Below are 20,042 nucleotides of genomic sequence, written 5' to 3' on the forward strand. Positions count from 1 at the left end.
TCGGATCAAGGATCAAATTTTACCTTGAGGTTATGGATAGGTTAGGAGTAAAACAATTTACATCAACTACATACCATCCAGAATCACAGGGCACGTTAGAATGGTGGCATCAGATATTAAAGACAATGTTGAGGGCTTATTGTCAAGATTATCCAGAGGATTGGGATAAACAAATTCCATTCGTACTGATTGCCATTAGGGCTGGATGTACCCAATGAGTCAACCAAACTCAGTCCTTTTGAACTAATTTTTGGTCATGAGGTGAGACCATAAGACAAGGAGCAGAATTAGGTCACTCGGCCCATCAAGTCTGCTCTGCCATTCAATCATGGCCGATATCTACTGCATTGGTAATGCCCTCAAAAAACTCCACTAAATTAGTTCGGCACGACCTGCCCTTTATGAACCCATGCTGTGTCTGCCCAATGGGACAATTTCCATCCAGGTGCCTCGCTATTTCATCCTTGATGATAGATTCCAGCATCTTCCCTATAATTACGCGCTTTCAACCTATCTCCTTTCTTAAACAGTGGTGTCACATTTGCTAATTTCCAATCCGCCAGGACCACCCCAGAGTCGAGTGAATTATCACTAGTGCATTTGCAATTTCCCTAGCCATCTCGTTTAGCACTCTGGGATGCATTGGATCAGGGCCAGGAGACTTGGATTGGATTTGTTTATTGTCACGTGTACTGAGGTACAGTGAAAAGTATTTTTATGCAAGCAGCTCAACAGATCATTCAGTACATGGGAAGAAAAGGGAATTAAACAAAATTCAAGAAAATACATAATAGGGCAACACAAGATATACAATTTAACTACATAAGCATTGGCATCGGATGAAGCATACAGGGTGTAGTGTTAATGAGGTCAGTCAATAAGAGGGTCATTTAGGAGTCCGGTGACGGTGGGGAAGAAGCTGTTTTTGAGTCTGTTCGTGTGTGATCTCAGACCTGTATCTCCTGCCCGATGGAAGAACAACATACAGCAGAGAACAGATCCTTCGGCCCACGATGTTGTGCTGAACTTTTGACCAAGATTAAGAACAAATTAATCTACAGCCCATCATACTACCGTAATCCATGTACCTATCCAATAGCCGCTTGAAGGTCCCTAATATTTCCAACTCAACTACTTCCACAGGCAGTGCATTCCATGCCCCCAGTACTCTCTGGGTAAAGAACCTACCTCTGACATCACCCCTATATCTTCCACCATTCACCTTAAATTTATGTCCCCATGTCATGGTTTGTTCCACCCGGGGAAAAAGTCTCTGACTGTCTATCTATTCCCCTGATCATCTTATAAACATCTATCAAGTCGCTCCCTCATCCTTCTCCATTCTAATGAGAAAAGGCCTAGCGCCCTCAACCTTTCCTCGGAGACCTACTCTCCATTCCAGTTGTTAAAGTGAGTCAGCCGGGTGGGAGGGATGCTTGATTATGCTGCCCGCTTTCCCCAGGCAGCGGGAGGTGTAGATGGTGTAGATGGAGTCCATGGATGGGAGGCAGGTTCGTGTGATGGACTGGGCGGTATTCACGACTCTCTGAAGTTCCTTGCGGTCCTAGGCTGAGCAGTTGCCATACCAGGCTGTGATGCAGCCCGATGCTTGTAAAAGTTGGTAAGGGTTAATGTGGACCTGCCGAATTTCCTTAGTTTCCTGAGGAAGTATAGGCGCTATTGTGCTTTCTTGGTGATAGCGTCGACGTGAGTGGACCAGGACAGATTTTTGGTGATGTGCACCCCTAGGAATTTGAAACTTGTCTACCTTTAGCCCCGTTAGCTTGCCCATCACTACTTCCTTAATGATAACAATCATCTCAAGGTACTCACCTGTCATAGCCTCATTTCCATCAGTCACTGGCATGTTATTTGTGTCTTCCACTGTGAAGACCGACCCAAAAAACCTGTTCAGTTCCTCAGCCATTTCCTCATCTCCCATTATTAAATCTCCCTTCTTATTCTCTAAAGGACCAATATTTATCTTAGCCAATCTTTTTTGTTTTATATATTTGTAGAAACTTTTAATGTCTGTTTTTATATTCTGAGCAAGTTTACTCACATAATCTATCTTACTCTTTATAGCTTCCTGTTGCCCCTTAAAGATTTCCCAGTCCCACTAATCTTTGCCGCTTTGTATGCTTTTTCCTTCAATTTGATACTCTCCCTTATTTTCCCTGATATTCACGGTCGATTTTCCCTCTTTCTACCGTCCTTTTTTTTGTTGGTATAAACTTTTGCTGAGCACTGTGGAAAATCGCTTGGAAGGTTCTCCACTGTTCCTCAACTGTTCCACCATAAAGTCTTTGCTCCCAGTCTACCTTAGCTAGTTCTTCTCTCATCCCCTTGTAATCTCCTTTGTTTAAGCACAAAACACTAGTGTTTGATTTTACCTTCTCACCCTCCATCTGTATTTTAAATTCCACCATATTATGATCACTCCTTCCGAGAGGATCCCTAACTAAGATCATTAATCAATCCTGTCTCATTACACACGGCCAGATCTAGGACCACTTGTTCCCTCGTAGGTTCCATTACATACTGTTCTAGGAAACTATCGTGTATACATTCTATAAACTCCTCCTCAAGGCTGCCTTAACCGACCTGGTTAAACCAATCAACATGTAGATTAAAATCCCCCATGATAACTGCTGTACCATTTCTACATGCATCAGTTATTTCTTAGTTTATTGCCTGCCACCCCCCCCCCCCCCCCTCCCCATAATGTTACTATTTGGTGGCCTATAGACTACTCCTGTCATTGACTTTTTTGCCTTACTATTCCTGATTTCCACCCAAATGGATTCAACCTTATCCTCCACAGCACCGATGTCATCCCTTACTATTGCCCGGATGTCATCCTTAAATAACAGAGCTTATCATCCACTCTGTCCTTCCGAATAATTTGATACCCTTGGATATTTAACTCCCAGTCATGACCATCCTTTAAACATGTTTCAGTAATGGCCACTAAATCATAGTCATTTACGATGATTTGTGCCATCAACTCATTTACCTTTTTCCGAATACTACGAGCATTCAGGTAAAGTACACTTATGTTGGCTTTTATATCTGTTTTGAATCTTAACACCTTAATCAGTAACCTCTCCTAAATTATTTTTCTTCTTAACGTTTCTCCTAATATTCCTTGTCGTTGAACCCATATCTTCATCACTTACCATTTCCGTTTTTACTTCCCGTTTTATTCCTTTTAGTATTACTGGGCCTATTCACTGAGCTCCCCTCAGTCACTGTACCTTGTACTGTCGTCCTTTTTGATTTTTGATTATGGCTTCTCTGCCTTACACTTTCCCCCTTCCTGCCTTTTGTTTATGTCCCTGTTTTATTACCTTCCAAATTCCTGCATTGGTTTCCATCTGGAAATCTAGTCGACTATTCCACTATAGTCAAAATATTTGATTCCCACTTTTTGTTTTAGGAAGCGGTCCTATGCAATCAATTAAGACCCTTGTAAAAGATTCCTCAAATGCTGGAATGAGTATTAAGGGCACTGGTTTTATCACTGCTTGAGGTTTCCTTATCACTTGACATGTGTGACATGATCAACCACATTTAACTACATCTTTATGTAGTCCAGGCCAATAAAAATGTTTCTGGATTTTAGCTTGATTTTTCTTTACTCCCAAAGGACCTCCCGCTGGTACCTCATGTGCAACTCGCAACACCTCCTTTCTATACACTACCGGCAATACTACTTGATGAACCTCTGCCCACTTTTGATCCACCTGCATATGTAAAGGTCTCCATTTTCTCATTAAGACATCATTTTAAAGGTAATAACATTCTGGTATACACTCAGATTCCTCTTCTGTGTATGGTTTCTGATATATCCATTTTATTTCTATATCTTTCTGTTGTCACTCTGCCAACTTTCCTGAACTAAAAATATCCGCCTCGTCCCCCACCTGTTTTTGTTCTTTTTCAACCACCTGATCAAAAATCGTTTCTGACCCTGTGTCTGCTTGGGTTTCACCCCCCACAACCCAAAGATGTGCAGGATAGGTGGATTGGCCATGCTAAATTGCCCCTTAATTGGAAAAAATAATTGGGTACTCTAAATTTCTATTAAAAAAATTATTTCTGATGATTGAACTTTATCTTCACTCTTTGATTTCTCCTCTTGTCTTAACCTGTGACTTTGCGACCTTGTTACTACACAATCAGGAAAAATCCTGGAATACTTGTCCTTCAACAATTCAGTTGTCTGATTTTCCACTGGCTTATCAACTACAGTAGGCATCACTCCCACCTGCGATCCAGCTATATCATTACCCAAGATAAACTGTATTCCTGGACAAGATAGTTTCTCCATTACTCCTACTACCACTTCACCACTCTTCACTTGACTCTCCAACCTCACCTTGTATAATGAAACACTACTCCTCTCACCCTGAATTCCACATATTACCATTTTTTAACGATATTCCTCCAAAACTACAGAACAGCTCATCTCTTACTGTAAACAATTGACTACCTCCTGTTTCTCTTAAAACTTTGACTTCTTTGCCTACTCCTCCTGGTACACATGAGTAAATTTTACCCACACAAGTAAATTCTTTAAAGAGATCTGGCACCTTCTTATTAATCACCTCTTGATCATGCTGTACATTATTTTGCTCCTCCTTTGCTTCAATTTGTCTTTCCTTTACCACTTATCAAACCCCACTGGCTTATCCTGTTTTACCACACCAGCCTTCCCAGTGCTTTTCTTCAACCCCCAACACTGTGACTTTACATGACCTAGTTTATTACAGTGAAAACATTTGAAATTTTTCATTTCTCTTCCACCCTCCTGGACTTATTTTTTAATCTGAGGTACACTCTCCTTATTGTCTCCCATCAGATCACCTTTACCACTTGAGTATTTCTCATGCCCCAGTTTTTATCCCTCACAGGCTGAAACTGATGTCGGAAACCAAGCTTTGATTTATGAACTAATTCATAATCATCTGCCATTTCTGCTGCTAATTGTGTAGTTTTAACCCTCTGCTCTTCCACATGAGTTCTCACTGCATCAGGAATTGAATTTTTAAACTCCTCCAAAAGTATAATTTCTGGGAGAGCTTTATATGTTTGGTCTATTTTCAAAGCCCTTATCCACCTATCAAAATTACTCTGTTTGAGCCTTTCAAACTCCATGTATGTTTGACCAGGTTCTTATCTTAAATGTCTAAACCTTTGTCTGTAGGCCTCAGGCACTAGTTCATATGCACCTGAGATGGATTTTTTCACCTCCTCATACATTCCAGATACCTCCTCCGGTAGTGATGCAAACACTTCAATAGCTCTACTGACCAACTTTGTTTGGATCAGTAATACCTACCTGTCTTGTGGCCTTTTCATTTATTTAGCCACCTTCTCAAATGGCTTCTACCTCCTCGTCAAACCTTGGCAATACTTGGACATATTTAAATAGATCCCCACCAAGTCTTCAACTATGACGGTCTTGCTCTTTTTCACTACCCTGAGACGATACTTTTCTCTTTACCTCCGCCAATTTTAACTGACCTTCACATTTCATGGCCAGTTTCTGAAGTTCAAAGTCTCTTTTTCTTTTACCCCGATCTGTACCTCCCTTTCTCTCGCATTTTGTTCTCCTAGAGCTATTCTTTCTTTTTCCCTCATTTCGAATTCACGCTGCTTTAATTTTTTTCATATTCAAGCTGCTTGATCTGTAATTGAATTCTTGACATTTCCAATGATTCTGACTGCCGTCACAATTACCTCGTACTGTGTCAAGCAATGTTAACTGCAATTTATTTTGCCAAAGCTGCAGGGCAACATTGTAAGACAGTGATTAGCACAATTGCTTCACGGCTCCGGGTTCAATTCCCGGCTTGGGTCACTGTCTGAGGAGTCTGCACGTTCTCCCCGTGTCTGCGAGGGTTTCCTCCGGGTGCTCCAGTTTCCTCCCACAGTCCAAAGATCAGCAGGCTAGGTGGATTGGCCATGATAAATTGCCCTTAGTGACCAAAAGGTTGGGTGGGGTTACGGGGTTATGGGGATGGGGCAGGGGAATTGGAGTGAGGGAGGGTGCAGACTTGATGGGCTGAATGGCTTCCTGCCCTGTGGTGATTCCGTGAGAGGGGGGTCGGTGGGGGTGAGCCACTCACCTCCCGCACTGACCAATCAGAGCTACTCTCCCCTGCGCTGACCAATCAGAACCAATCTCCCTCCAACTGACCAATCAGAGTGACTCTCCGCCCGCACTGACCAATCAGAACGACTCCCACGAACTGGCCAATCAGAGCCGCTCTCTCCCGCACTGACCAATTAGAGCGACTCTCCCCCCCCCCCCACCCCGCAGTGACAAATCAGAGCCGCTCTCCCCTGCACTGACCAATCAGAGCCAATCGCCCCCCAACTGACCAATCAGAGCCAATCTCCCCCAACTGGTTAGGGGCCTCACGGTAGCATGGTGGTTAGCATCAATGCTTCACAGCTCCAGGGTCCCAGGTTCGATTCCCGGCTGGGTCACTGTCTGTGTGGAGTCTGCACGTCCTCCCCGTGTGTGCGTGGGTTTCCTCCGGGTGCTCCGGTTTCCTCCCACAGTCCAAAGATGTGCGGGTTAGGTGGATTGGCCATGCTAAAATTGCCCGTAGTGTAAGGTTAATGGGGGGACTGTTGGGTTACGGGTATACGGGTTACGTGGGTTTAAGTAGGGTGATCATTGCTCGGCATCCATGATGTGGAGATGCCGGCGTTGGACTGGGGTGAGCACAGTAAGAAGTCTTACAACACCAGGTTAAAGTCCTGATGTGGAGATGCCGGCGTTGGACTGGGGTGAGCACAGTAAGAAGTCTTACAACACCAGGTTAAAGTCCAACAGGTTTGTTTCAAACACGAGCTTTCGGAGCACGGCTCCTTCTTCAGGTGAATGGAAAGGCTTGTTCCAGAAATGTTTATATAGACACAGTCAGAGATGCCCCGGAATGCGAGCACCTGCAGGCAATCAAATCATCAAAGATGCAGAGAGAGAGGTAACTCCAGGTTAAAGAGGTGTGAATTGTCCCAAGCCAGTTCAGTCGGTAGGCCTCTGCAAGTCCAGGCTTGTTGGTGGGGGCCGAATGTAATGCGACATGAATCCCAGATCCCGGTTGAGTCCGCATTCATGCGTGCGGAACTTAGCTATAAGTTTTTGCTCAGCAATTTTGCGTTGTCGCGTCTCCTGAAGGCCTCCTTGTAGAATGCTGACCCGGAGATCAGAGGCTGAATGTCCTTGACTGCTGAAGTGTTCCCCAACTGGAAGCATTCTACAAGGAGGCCTTCAGGAGACGCGACAACGCAAAATTGCTGAGCAAAATAAACATTTCTGGAACAAGCCTTTCCATTCACCTGAAGAAGGAGCCGTGCTCCGAAAGCTCGTGTTTGAAACAAACCTGTTGGACTTTAACCTGGTGTTGTAAGACTTCTTACCAGGTTAAAGTCCAACAGGTTTGTTTCAAACACGAGCTTTCGGAGCACGGCTCCTTCTTCAGGTGAATGCTCCCCTTGCACTGACCAATCAGAACGATTCTTCCCCCCCTGCACTAACCAATCAGAGCTGCTCTCCCATCGCAATGACCAAGCAGAGCGACTCCCCCCCCTTCGACCAATCAGAGCCGCTCCGGCATTCACCTGAAGAAGGAGCCGTGCTCCGAAAGCTCGTGTTTGAAACAAACCTGTTGGACTTTAACCTGGTGTTGTAAGACTTCTTACATTGCTCGGCATAACATCGAGGGCCGAAGGGCCTGTTCTGTGCTGTACTGGTCTATGTTCTATGTTCTAACTGACCAATCAGAGCCAACCTCCCCGTCTGACCAGAGTGACTCTCCGCCCACACTGACCAATCAAAGCCACTCCCCCTTGCACTGACCAATCAGAGCGATTCTCCCCCCGCACTGACCAATCAGATCCGTGCTCCCCTTGCACTGACCAATCAGAACGATTCTTCCCCCCCTGCACTAACCAATCAGAGCTGCTCTCCCATCGCAATGACCAAGCAGAGCGACTCCCCCCCCTTCGACCAATCAGAGCCGCTCCGGCATTGACCAATTAGAGCCGCTCCCCCCGCACTGACCAATTAGAGCTGGTGCCGGTTGCCTTGGTAACGAGGCCTAGTGGCGTCGCTCAGCCTGGGCCTCAGTTCCGGGGCCGGGGGGATGTCGGGGTTTGTGGCGCGGCCGGAGCCGGAGGGAGAGCCCGAGCCCGAGCCCGAGAACCGGGAACCCCGTCAGGAGCCGGAGGGGGAACTGCGGAGCGTCCGGAGCCTGTGAGAGCGGGGTGGAGGGAAACCCGATATCCCCAAATACCCTCAAACACCCCATACCCACCCATCAACCTCCCTAAATACCCGAAACAACACCCCCCCCCCCCCCCCCAAACCACGAGAAACCCCCAAAGAAGATACCGGACCTGGACTCGCCGCGGTTCATTATGGGGGAATCTTAAAAACGGTCATTGATCCAGGGTTGGCCCAAGGTCTGGGAGGGTGTCGGTCGTGGCCTGGTGGCTAGCTCTGCCTCACGGCACCGAGGGCCAGGGTGACAAGGTGGCACAGTGACTAGCTCTGCCTCACGGCACCGAGGGCCAGGGTGACAAGGTGGCACAGTAACTAGTTCTGCCTCACGGCACCGAGGACCAGGGTGACAAGGTGGCGCAGTGACTAGCTCTGCCTCACGGCACCAAGGGCCAGGGTGACAAGGTGGCGCAGTGACTAGCTCTGCCTCACGGCACCGAGGACCAGGGTGACAAGGTGGCGCAGTGACTAGCTCTGCCTCACGGCACCGAGGACCAGGGTGACAAGGTGGCGCAGTGACTAGCTCTGCATCATGGCACCGAGGACCAGGGTGACAAGGTGGCGCAGTGACTAGCTCTGCCTCATGGCACTGAGGACCAGTGTGACAAGGTGGCGCAGTGGCTAGCACTGTCTCACGGCCCCCGAGGGCCAGGGTGACAAGGTGGCGCAGTGACTAGCTCTGCATCACGGCACCGAGGACCAGGGTGACAAGGTGGCGCAGTGACTAGCTCTGCCTCACGGCACCGAGGGCCAGGGTGACAAGGTGGCGCAGTGACTAGCTCTGCCTCACGGCCCCCGAGGACCAGGGTGACAAGGTGGCGCAGTGACTAGCTCTGTCTCATGGCACCGAGGACCAGGGTGACAAGGTGGTGCAGTGGCTAGCACTGTCTCACGGCCCCCGAGGACCAGGGTGACAGGGTGGCACAGTGACTAGCAGTGTCTCACGGCACCGAGGGCCAGGGTGACAAGGTGGTGCAGTGGATAGCACTGCTGCCTCACGGCACCGAGGACCAGGGTGACAAGGTGGCGCAGTGACTAGCTCTGCCTCATGGCACCGAGGACCAGGGTGACAAGGTGGCGCAGTGGCTAGCACTGCCTCACGGCACCGAGGACCAGGGTGACAAGGTGGCGCAGTGACTAGCTCTGCCTCATGGCACCGAGGACCAGGGTGACAAGGTGGCGCAGTGGCTAGCACTGCCTCACGGCACCGAGGACCAGGGTGACAAGGTGGCGCAGTGACTAGCTCTGCCTCATGGCACCGAGGACCAGGGTGACAAGGTGGCGCAGTGACTAGCTCTGCCTCACGGCACCGAGGGCCAGGGTGACAAGGTGGCGCAGTGACTAGCTCTGCCTCATGGCACCGAGGACCAGGGTGACAAGGTGGCACAGTGACTAGCACTGTCTCACGGCACAGAGGACCAGGGTGTCGCGGTGGCCTGGTGGCTAGCTCTGCCTCATGGCTCCGAGGACCAAGGTGGCGCAGTGGCTAGCACTGCTGTCTCACAACGCCATGGACAAGAGTCGGCACGGTGGCACAGTGGTTAGCGCTGCTTCGCTGAAGCCCCGGGTTTGATCCCGGCCCCTGGTCACTCTCCGTTCACACGGGGAGAATATGAAAACTCCACACGGACAGTGACCCAGAGCTGGGATCAAACCCGGGTCCTCGGTGTCGTGAGACATCAATGCTAACCCACTAGACCAGAGTGGTTCCCACTCCTCCTGTCTGCCTGGGTCTCACCCCCACAACTCAAAGATGTACAGGGTAGGTGGACTGGCCATGCTAAGTTGCCCCTCGATTGGGAAAAAATAATTAGGAACTCTCAATTTATTTTAAATTTATTTTATAGGAATTATTGGTTAATTCACTTGTGTTGTGACCCCGGAGTCTGTGAGGCTGGGATTGACCGTGACTGGCCCAGGATGATTGTGTTGTAACTCCGGGGTCTGTGGGGCTGGGATTGACCATGACTGGCCCAGGATAATTGTGTTGTGACCCCGGGGTCTGTGGGACTGGGATTGACCATGACTGGCCCAGGATAATTGTGTTGTGACCCCGGGGTCTGTGGGGCTGGGATTGACCATGACTGGCCCAGGATAATTGTGTTGTGACCCCGGGGTCTGTGGGACTGGGATTGACCGTGACTGGCCCTGGATGATTGTGTTGTGACCCCGGGGTCTGTGGGACTGGGATTGACCGTGACTGGCCCAGGATGATTGTGTTGTGACTCCGGTGTCTGTGGGACTGGGATTGACCGTGCACTAGCCCAGGATGATTGTGTTGTGACCCTGGGGTCTGTGGGGCTGGGATTGACCGTGACTGGCCTAGGATGTTGTAACAACCCCTACTCTCCTGTCTCATTGTGGGGGGAGGGGGGGTTGTTCTTTCACATTTTCACCCACCCGTCTGCATTTTCTGAACTAATTTTGGCTGTTATTCCACTTTCCCACATGAAAGAGCTCCTGGCTCCCGATAGATACATAGATACGTAGAAGATAGATGCAGGAGGAGGCCTTTTGGCCCTTCGAGCCTGCTCCGCCATTCATCACCATCATGGCTGATCATCCAACTCAGTAGCCTAATCCTGCTTTCTCCCTTTGATCCCATTCTCTCCAAGTGCTATACCCAGTCGCCTCTTGAATATATTCAAAGTTTTAGCATCAACTACTTCCTGTGGTAATGAATTCCACAGGCTCACCACTCTTTGTGTGATGAAATGTCTTCTTATCTCTGTCTGAAATGGTTTTCCCTGAATCCTCAGGCTGTGACCCCTGATTCTGGACACACCCATCATTGGTAACATCTTCCCTGCATCTACCCTGTCTAGTCATAGAACATAGAACATTACAGCGCAGTACGGGCCCTTCGGCCCTCGATGTTGCGCCGACCTGTGAAACCATCTGAAACCTATCTGACCTACACTATTCCATTTTCATCCATATGTCTATCCAGTGACCACTTAAATGCCCTTAAAGTTGGCGAGTCTACTACTGTTGCAGGCAGGGCGTTCCACACCCCTACTACTCTCTGAGTAAAGAAACTGCCTCTGACATCTGTCCTATATCTACCACCCCTCAATTTAAAGCTGTGTCCCCTCGTGTTGGTCATCCCCATCCGAGGGAAAAGACTCTCACTGTCCACCCTATCTAACCCTCTGACTATCTTATATGTCTCTATTAAGTCACCTCTCAGCCTTCTCCTCTCTAACGAAAACAACTTCAAGTCCCTGAGCCTTTCCTCCATACCAGGCAACATCCTAGTAAATCTCCCCTGAACCCTTTCCAAAGCTTCCACATCCTTCCTATAATGTGGTGACCAGAACTGCACGCAGTACTCCAGGAGCGGCCGCACCAGAGTTATGTACAGCTGCAGCATGACCTCGTGGCTCCGAAACTCAATCCCCCTACTGATAAAGGCTAGCACACCATATGCCTTCTTAACAGCCCTATTAACCTGGATGGCAATTTTCAGGGATTTATGTACCTGGATGCCGAGATCCCTCTGTTCATCTACACTACCAAGAATCTTGCCATTAGCCCAGTACTCTGCATTCCTGTTACTCCTTCCAAAGTGAACCACCTCACACTTTTCCGCATTAAACGCCATCTGCCACCTCTCAGCCCAGCTCTGCAGCTTATCTATGTCCCTCTGTAACCTATAACATCCTTCAGCACTATCCACAACTCCACCGACCTTTGTGTAATCTGCAAATTTACTAACCCATCCTTCTACACCCTCTTCCAGGTCATTTATAAAAATGACAAACAGCAGTGGCCCCAAAACAGATCCTTGCGGTACACCACGAGTAACTGAACTCCAGGATGAACATTTGCCATCAACCTCTGTTTTCTTTCAGCTAGCCAATTACTGATCCAAACCGCTAAATCACCTTCAATCCCGTACTTCTGTATTTTCTGCAATAGCCTACCGTGGGGAACCTTATCAAACGCCTTACTGAAATCCATATACACCACATCAACCGCTTTACCCTCATACACCTGTTTGGTCACCTTCTCAAAAAACTCAATAAGGTTTGTGAGGCATGACCTACCCTTCACAAAACCGTGTTGACTATCGCTAATCAACTTGTTCTTTTCAAGATGATTATACACCCTATCTCTTATAACCTTTTCCAACATTTTACCCACAACCGAAGTAAGGCTCAGAGGTCTATAATTACCAGGGTTGTCTCTACTACCCTTCTTGAACAAGGGGACAACATTTGCTATCCTCCAGTCTTCCGGCACTATTCCTGTCGACAAAGACGACATAAAAATCAAGGACAAAGGCTCTGCAATCTCCTCCCTGGCTTCCCAGAGAATCCTAGGATAAATCCCATTTGGCCCAGGAGACTTATCTATTTCTACACTTTCCAAAATTGCTAACACCTCCTCCTTGTGAACCTCAATCCCATCTAGCCTGGTCGACTGTACCTGAGTATTCTCCTCGACAACATTGTCTTTCTCCAGTGTAAACACTGTCGAAAAATAGCCATTTAACGCTTCCCCTATCTCCTCTGATGCCACTCACAACTTTCCACTACTATCCTTGATTGGCCCTAATCTTACTCTAGTCATTCTTTTGTTCCTGATATACCTACAGAAAGCCTTAGGGTTTTCCTTGATCCTATCCGCCAACGACTTTTCGTGTCCTCTCCTCGCTCTTCTTAACTCTCCCTTTAGGTCCTTCCTGGCTAACTTGTAACTCTCAAGTGCCCTAACTGAGCCTTCATGTCTCATCCTAACATAAGCCTTCTTCTTCCTCTTGACAAGTGCTTCAACTTCCTTAGTAAACCACGGTTCCCTTGCTCGACCACTCCCTCCCTGCCTGTTAGAATTTTATAAGTCTCTATGAGATTCACCCCCTCATTCTTCTGAACTCCAGCGAGAACAATCCCAACCTAGTCAATCTCTCCTCATATGTCAATCCCGCCATCCCTGGAATCAGTCTGGTAAACCTTGGCTGCACTCCGTCGAGAGCAAGAACATCCTTCCTCAGAGAAGGAGACCAAAACTGCGCACAATACTCCAGGTGTGGCCTCACCAAGGCCCTGTATAATTGCAGCAACACATCCCTGCTCCTGTACTCGAAACCTCTCGCAATGAAGGCCAACATACCATTAGCCTTCTTTACTGCCTGCTGCACCTGCATGCTTACCTTCAGCGACTGGTGCACAAGGACACCCAGGTCCCGCTGCACACTCCGCTCTCCCAATTTACAACCATTCAGGTAGTAATCTGCCTTCCTGTTTTTGCTTCCAAAATGAATAACCTCACACTTATCTAAATTATACTGCATCTGCCATTGGTTTGCCCACTCGCCCAACCTGTCCAGACCTTGCTGCAGGATCCCTGCATCCTCGTCACAATTCACCCTCCCACCTAATTTGGTATCAAAGGGCAGCACGGTAGCATTGTGGATAGCACAATCGCTTCACAGCTCCAGGGTCCCAGGTTCGATTCCGGCTTGGGTCACTGTCTGTGTGGAGTCTGCACATCCTCCCCGTGTGTGCGTGGGTTTCCTCCGGGTGCTCCGGTTTCCTCCCACAGTCCAAAGATAGGCAGGTTAGGTGGATTGGCCATGATAAATTGCCCTTAGTGTCCAAAATTGCCCTTAGTGTTGGGTGGGGTTACTGGGTTATGGGGATAGGGTGGAGGTGTTGACCTTGGGTAGGGTGCTTTTTCCAAGAGCCGGTGCAGACTCGATGGGCCGAATGGCCTCCTTCTGCACTGTAAATTCTATGTAAAAATCTGCAAACTTTCAGATGTTACATTTTGTTCCCTCATCCAAATCATTAATATATATTATGAATAGCTGGGAGTCCCAGCACCGATCCCTGTGTTACCCCACTGGTTACTGCCTGCCAATTTGAAAAGGACCGATTAATCCTTACTCTTTGTTTTCTCTCTGCCAACCAGTTTCTATCCACCTCAATACATTTCCCCCAATCCCATGCGCTTTAATTTTGCACAATAATCGCTTATGCGGGACTTTGTCAAACGCCTTCTGAACGTCCAAATTTACCACATCGACTGGCTCCCCCTTGTCGACTCTACTAGTTACATCCTCGAAGAATTCCAGCAGGTTTGTCAAGCATGATTTTCCCTTCATAAATCCATGCCGACTCTGACAGATCCTTCACTGCCTTCCAAATGTTCCGCTATAAAGTCCTTGATAATGGATTCAAAGGGCAGCACGGTGGCCTAGTGGTTAGCACAGCTGCCTCACGGCGCTGAGGTCCCAGGTTCGATCCCGGCTCTGGGTCACTGTCCATGTGGAGTTCACACATTCTCCCGTGTCTGCGTGGGTTTCGCCCCCACAACCCAAAAATGTGCAGAGTAGGTGGATTGGCCACGCTAAATTGCCCCTTAATTGTAAAAAATAATTGGGTACTCTAAATTTAAAAAAAAGATAATGCATTCAAGCATTTTCCCCACTACCGATGTTAGGCTTAGTGGTCTATAATTCCCTGCTTTCTCTCTACCTCCCTTTTTGCATATCGGAGTGACGTGAGCTACCCTCCAATCTGCAAGGACAGTTCCAGAGTCTATAGAACCCTGGAAGATGACCACCAATGCATCCATTATTTCCAGAGCCACCTCCTTAAGCACTCTGGGATGCAGATTCTCAGGCCCTGGGGATTTATCCACCTTCAATCCCATCAATTTCCCCAGCACCATTTCTCTACTATTGTTGATTTCCCTCAGTTCTTCCCTCTCACTAAACCTTTCATTCCCCAACATTTCTGGGATCTGATTCCTCATTTGTGAAGACAGAACCAAAGTATGTATCCAATTGCTCAGCCATTTCTTTGTCCCTTATTATGCATTCCCCTGTTTCTGTCTGTAGTGGGCCTCTTTACCAATCTCTTTCTCTTCACATATCTACAGAAATTCTTAGTGTCAGTCTTTATGTTGTGTGCAAGCTTCCTTTCGTATCGCACTTTCCCCTTCTTAATCAATCCCTTCGTCCTTCTTTGCTGAATTCTAAACTGCTCCCAATCCTCAGATTTTTCTTGGCCAATCTGTATGCTTCTTCCTTGGATCGGATACTATTTCTAATTTCCTTTGGGTTGGCCCTCTTACCCTCTTTGCCTTTGTGCCAGACAGGAATGAACAGCTGCTGTAGTTCCTCCGTGAGTTCCTTGAATGTTTGCCATTGTCTATCCACTGTCATCCCTTTAAGTAACTCTCCCCAATCTATCAAGGCCAACTCATGCCTCATATCCTCATCATTCCCTTTATTAAGATTCAGCACCCTCGTCTCCGAATCAACTACTTCACTCTCCATCTTGATACAAATTTCTATCAAAGTTTATAGTGTTGCCTTCCTTCAACTTCTCATACATCTCTCTTGTTTCTGTCTGCGAGATTAGGTTCTAACTCTGCTGCATTTCTGATTTAGCTTGTCCGAGTCTCAGCCCGCCTGACTTGCGCTCTGACTGAACGTCGCGGCGGGGAGCCCCCCCGCTCCCCCCCCCCCCCCCCCCCCCCGCCCCCCTCCCTGCCTTCTTTCAAAAAATAATATTTGGCCGAGCAGTGGAAATGTCACAACCTTTGAGGCTGTGGAATATGGTCAGTGCAGACTCGATGGGCCGAAGGACCTCGCCGGTACGGTGTGACTCTCTTTGATGACGTTGGTATCTGTGTGTTTCAGAGACTGTGAGGCTCCTGTGATTTGCTGCTGCTTTAGTCAGACTGGGAGGCTCCTGGCAGTGGGATTGGTGAACGGCAATATTAAGGTGAGTGGTTCCAGCGGACGAGGGAGGTGGAGGGTGGACGAGGGAGGGGGAGGGTGGACGAGGGAGGGGGAAGGAGGGGGGGTGGATGAAGGAGGGGGAGGGTGGACAAGGGAGGGGGAAGGAGGGGGAGGATGGACGAGGGAGGGGGAGGGTGGACGAGGGAGGGGGAAGGAGGGGGAGGGTGGACGAGGGAGGGGGAAGGAGGGGGAGGGTGGACGAGGGAGGGGGAAGGAGGCGGAGGGTGGACGAGGGAGGGGGAGGGTGGACGAGGGAGGGGGAGGGTGGACGAGGGAGGGGGAGGGTGGACGAGGGAGGGGGAAGGAGGGGGAGGGTGGACGAGGGAGGGGGAAGGAGGGGGAGGGTGGACGAGGGAGGGGGAAGGAGGGGGAGTGTGGACGAGGGAGGGGGAGGTGTGGGGAGGGAGAGGGAAGGAGGGGTGCTGGAAAGAGGCACTCGAGAACGACTTGTCCAGGTCCTGGCATATTTTTTCCAGATCTCGGGATTTTTTTCCGGAACTCGGAACGTTTTATTCCGGGTCGCGGCATGTTTATTTTGGATCTCGGAATATTTATTCCGGGTAATGGGATTTTTTTTTCTGGATCCCGGGATGATCATTCCCGATCCCGGGATGTTCATTCCCGATCCCGGGATGTTTATTCCGGATCCCGGGATGCTTATTCCGGGTCACAGGATGGATTTTTTCTGGGTCTCGGCATGTTTTTTCCGGATGCGGGAAAGTGTTTTTTTCCAGATCTCAGGATGTTTTTTCCGGATCTCGGGGTTTTTATTCCCAGTCTCGGGATTTTTTTTTCCAGATCTCAGGATTTTCCTCCCGGATCTCAGGATATTTATTACGGATTCCAGGATGGTTTTCTGGATCTCAGGGAGTTTATTCTGGGTGTCTTGTAAGATTATTCCGGATTTCGGGATGATTTTTACCGGGTCTCAACAAAGGAAAGTACAGCACAGGAACAGGCCCTTCGGCCCTCCAAGCCTGTGCCGACCATGCTGCCCGTCTAAAGTAAAATTTCCGGCACTTCCTGGGTCCGTATCCCTCTATTCCCATCCTATTCATGTCTTTGCCAAGATGCCCCTTAAACGTCACTATCGTCCCTGCTTCCACCACCTCCTCTGGCAGCGAGTTCCAGGCACCCACTACCCTCTGTGTAAAAAACTTGCCTCGTACATCTCCTCTAAACCTTGCCCCTCGCACCTTAAACCTATGCCCCCCCAGTAATTCACCCTCGTACTCTCGGGGTGCTTTGTCCGAGTGGCAGGCTGTTTTTTGAGTTTGGCCAGCCTGTGGCCTATCTGAACTCCTGTTTGTGTCTCCTGCAGCTTTACAAACCCGACACTGGAGCCTTCGTCTATTACCTGAGAGACTCGGAGACTCTGAAATGCAACTTGCCCGTCACCAGCCTAAACTTCTGCTCACCAGGGACTGCGACCGGGGATCTGCTGCTGGCGACATGTGAGTGAGGAGCCCATCCCGCCCCTACCCAGGGAGAGCGAGGAGTACAGGCGAGGGGGGGGGGGGGGGCAGAGGGGACACAGAGAGAGGAAGAAGGGAAGGAGAAAGGTGGGTGAGGGGAAGGAAGAGTAGAAAGAACATTGTCCAGTGTCAATCCCAACACCACATTGAGAGAGGGATGGGCGATGCGGAAAAATAATAATAATCTTTATTATTGTCACAAGCTCACATTAACGCTGCAATGAAGTTACTATGAAAAGCCCCTAGTCGCCACGTTCTGGCGCCTGTTCGGGTTCACAGAGGGAGAATTCAGAATGTCCAATTCACCTAACAGCACGTCTTTCAGGACTTGTGGGAGGAAACCGGAGCACCCGGAGGAAACCCACGCAGACACGGGGAGAACGTGCAGACCCCGCACAGACAGTGACCCAGCGGGGATTCGAACCTGGGACCCTGGCACTGTGAAGCCACAGTGCTAACCAGTGTGCTACCGTGCCGCCCATAAGAGGGACTGGGATAGGAGCAGGAATAAGCAAAGGAAAGAGTGTGGGTACGGAGAGCTGGAGAGGGGGGGAGGGAAGGAGAACAGGGAGAAGAGAAAGGAAGCGAGGGTGGTTGAGAAAGAGAGAGGGAATATCGCAGCAGTGAACGAGGAGGGTGTGGAAGTGGGGGGGCAGGAGAGTGGAGAGCGGGGGAGGAGGAGAGAGGAGGAGGGAGGAGAGGGGGAGGTGCGAAGAGGGGAGTGGGGGAGGAGGGAAGAGGGGCAGGGGAGCGGGGGATAGGAGGGGAGGAAGGGAAGGAGATGGAGGAGTGGAGGGGGGAGAGGGGAGGAGGGAAGTGGGGGGAGGAGGGGAGCGGGGAGGAGGGAAGCGGGGAGGAGGGAAGAGGGGGAGCGTGGAGGAAAGCAGGGGGAGCAGGGAGAGGGGGCAGCAGAGGGTAGAGGGGGAGTGGGGAGAAGGAGAGTGAGGGGGAGGAGGGGGACAGGGAGCGGGGAGGAGGGGAGAGGGAATTGGGAGGAGGGGAGCGGGGAGGAGGGGAGTGGGAGAGCGGGGAGTGGGAGTGGGGAGGAGGGGGAGAGGGGAGCGGGGAGGGGAGCTGAGGGAGAGGGGAAAGAGGGGAGCAGGGAGCAGAGGGGGAGGAGGGCAGAGGGGGAGTGGGGAGGAGGGGCAGAAGGGGAAGAGGGGAGCAGGGGGAGGAGGGCAGAGGGGGAGTGGGGAGGAGGGGAGCGGGGAGGAGGGGCAGAGGGGGAAGAGGGGAGCAGGGAGCTGAGGGGAGGAGGGCAGAGGGGGAGTGGGGAGGAGGGGCAGAGGGGGAAGAGGGGAGCAGGGAGCAGAGGGGGAGGAGGGCAGAGGGGGAGTGGGGAGGAGGGGCAGAGGGGGAAGAGGGGAGCAGGGAGCAGGGGAGAGGAGGGCAGAGGGGGAGTGGGGAGGAGGGGAGCGGGGATGAGGGGAAGAGGGGAGCAGGGAGCTGAGGGGAGGAGGGCAGAGGGGGAGTGGGGAGGAGGGGGAAAAGGGGAGCAGGGAGCAGAGGGGAGGAGGGCAGAGGGGGAGTGGGGGAGTGGGGAGGAGGGGAGCTGGGGGAGTGGGGAGGAGGGGAGCGGGGAGCTGGGGGAGGAGGGGAGCTGGGGAAGAGGGGAGCGGGGAGTGGGAGGGGGAGGAGGGGAGCGGGGAGCGGTAAGCAGCCAGCGGACATTCACAACTGTCCGTCTTTACCTCCTTGCTCAGATGCCAGTGGCAGAGTAAAGCTGTGGCATGTGTCGACACAGAAGTGCCTGCAGACGCTGCTGGAGAATCAGGAGACATTAGTTGCTGCCTTCAATCCTTCAGGGACTCGCTTTGCGACGGGAGGGACAGAAGGATCTGTCCGGCTGTACGACACGGTCACCCAGGAATGTCTCCTCACCTTAATGCCCAGGTGGGTGTCCGAGACATCACACTCCCAGCACACTCCCAGCACAGTCCCAGCACTCCCAGCACAGTCCCAGCACGGTCCCAGCACGGTCCCAGCACAGTCCCAGCACAGTCCCAGCACGGTCCCAGCACAGTCCCAGCACTGTCCCAGCACTCCCAGCACAGTCCCAGCACTCCCAGCACAGTCCCAGCACAGTCCCAGCACAGTCCCAGCACAGTCCCAGCACTCCCAGCACAGTCCCAGCACTCCCAGCACAGTACCAGCACAGTCCCAGCACAGTCCCAGCACTCACAGCACAGTCCCAGCACCGTCTCAGCACGGTCCCAGCACAGTCCCAGCATTCCCAGCACAGTCCCAGCACGGTCCCAGCACAGTCCCAGCACGGTCCCAGCACAGTCCCAGCATTCCCAGCGCAGTCCCAGCACGGTCCCAGCATAGTCCCAGCACTCCCAGCACGGTCCTGATGTACCGTCAGTTACCATGGGACGAGAATGGTGAAACAATTGAGGCTTTATTGCACAAGACGTTGTGCCTCCTACAGCTGGAACCAGAATGGGAGAGTCTCTCTCTATCTCTGGGAGAAGCCAGCAGGCTGGGATTTACTGTGGTACCTGTAATACAG

The 20,042-nt window shown here is 50.5% G+C and overlaps 1 protein-coding gene across 1 annotated transcript in view; it reads left to right on the top strand.

Moving 5' to 3' along the window:
• The first annotated feature begins 8,114 nt into the window (after window positions 1–8,114).
• The window catches only part of LOC119955251 (WD repeat-containing protein 5B-like), a 35,707-nt gene continuing 23,779 nt past the window's right edge, over window positions 8,115–20,042 (top strand). The window contains exons 1-4 of the mRNA XM_038781287.1: window positions 8,115–8,272; window positions 15,954–16,038; window positions 17,377–17,509; window positions 19,234–19,423. Coding sequence (XP_038637215.1) covers window positions 8,163–8,272; window positions 15,954–16,038; window positions 17,377–17,509; window positions 19,234–19,423 — 518 coding nt within the window. The 5' untranslated portion in view covers window positions 8,115–8,162. The remainder of the gene's footprint in view (window positions 8,273–15,953; window positions 16,039–17,376; window positions 17,510–19,233; window positions 19,424–20,042) is intronic.

This window comes from Scyliorhinus canicula, chromosome 20 (assembly GCF_902713615.1).
Source record: "Scyliorhinus canicula chromosome 20, sScyCan1.1, whole genome shotgun sequence".
NCBI classification, from domain to species: domain Eukaryota; kingdom Metazoa; phylum Chordata; class Chondrichthyes; order Carcharhiniformes; family Scyliorhinidae; genus Scyliorhinus; species Scyliorhinus canicula.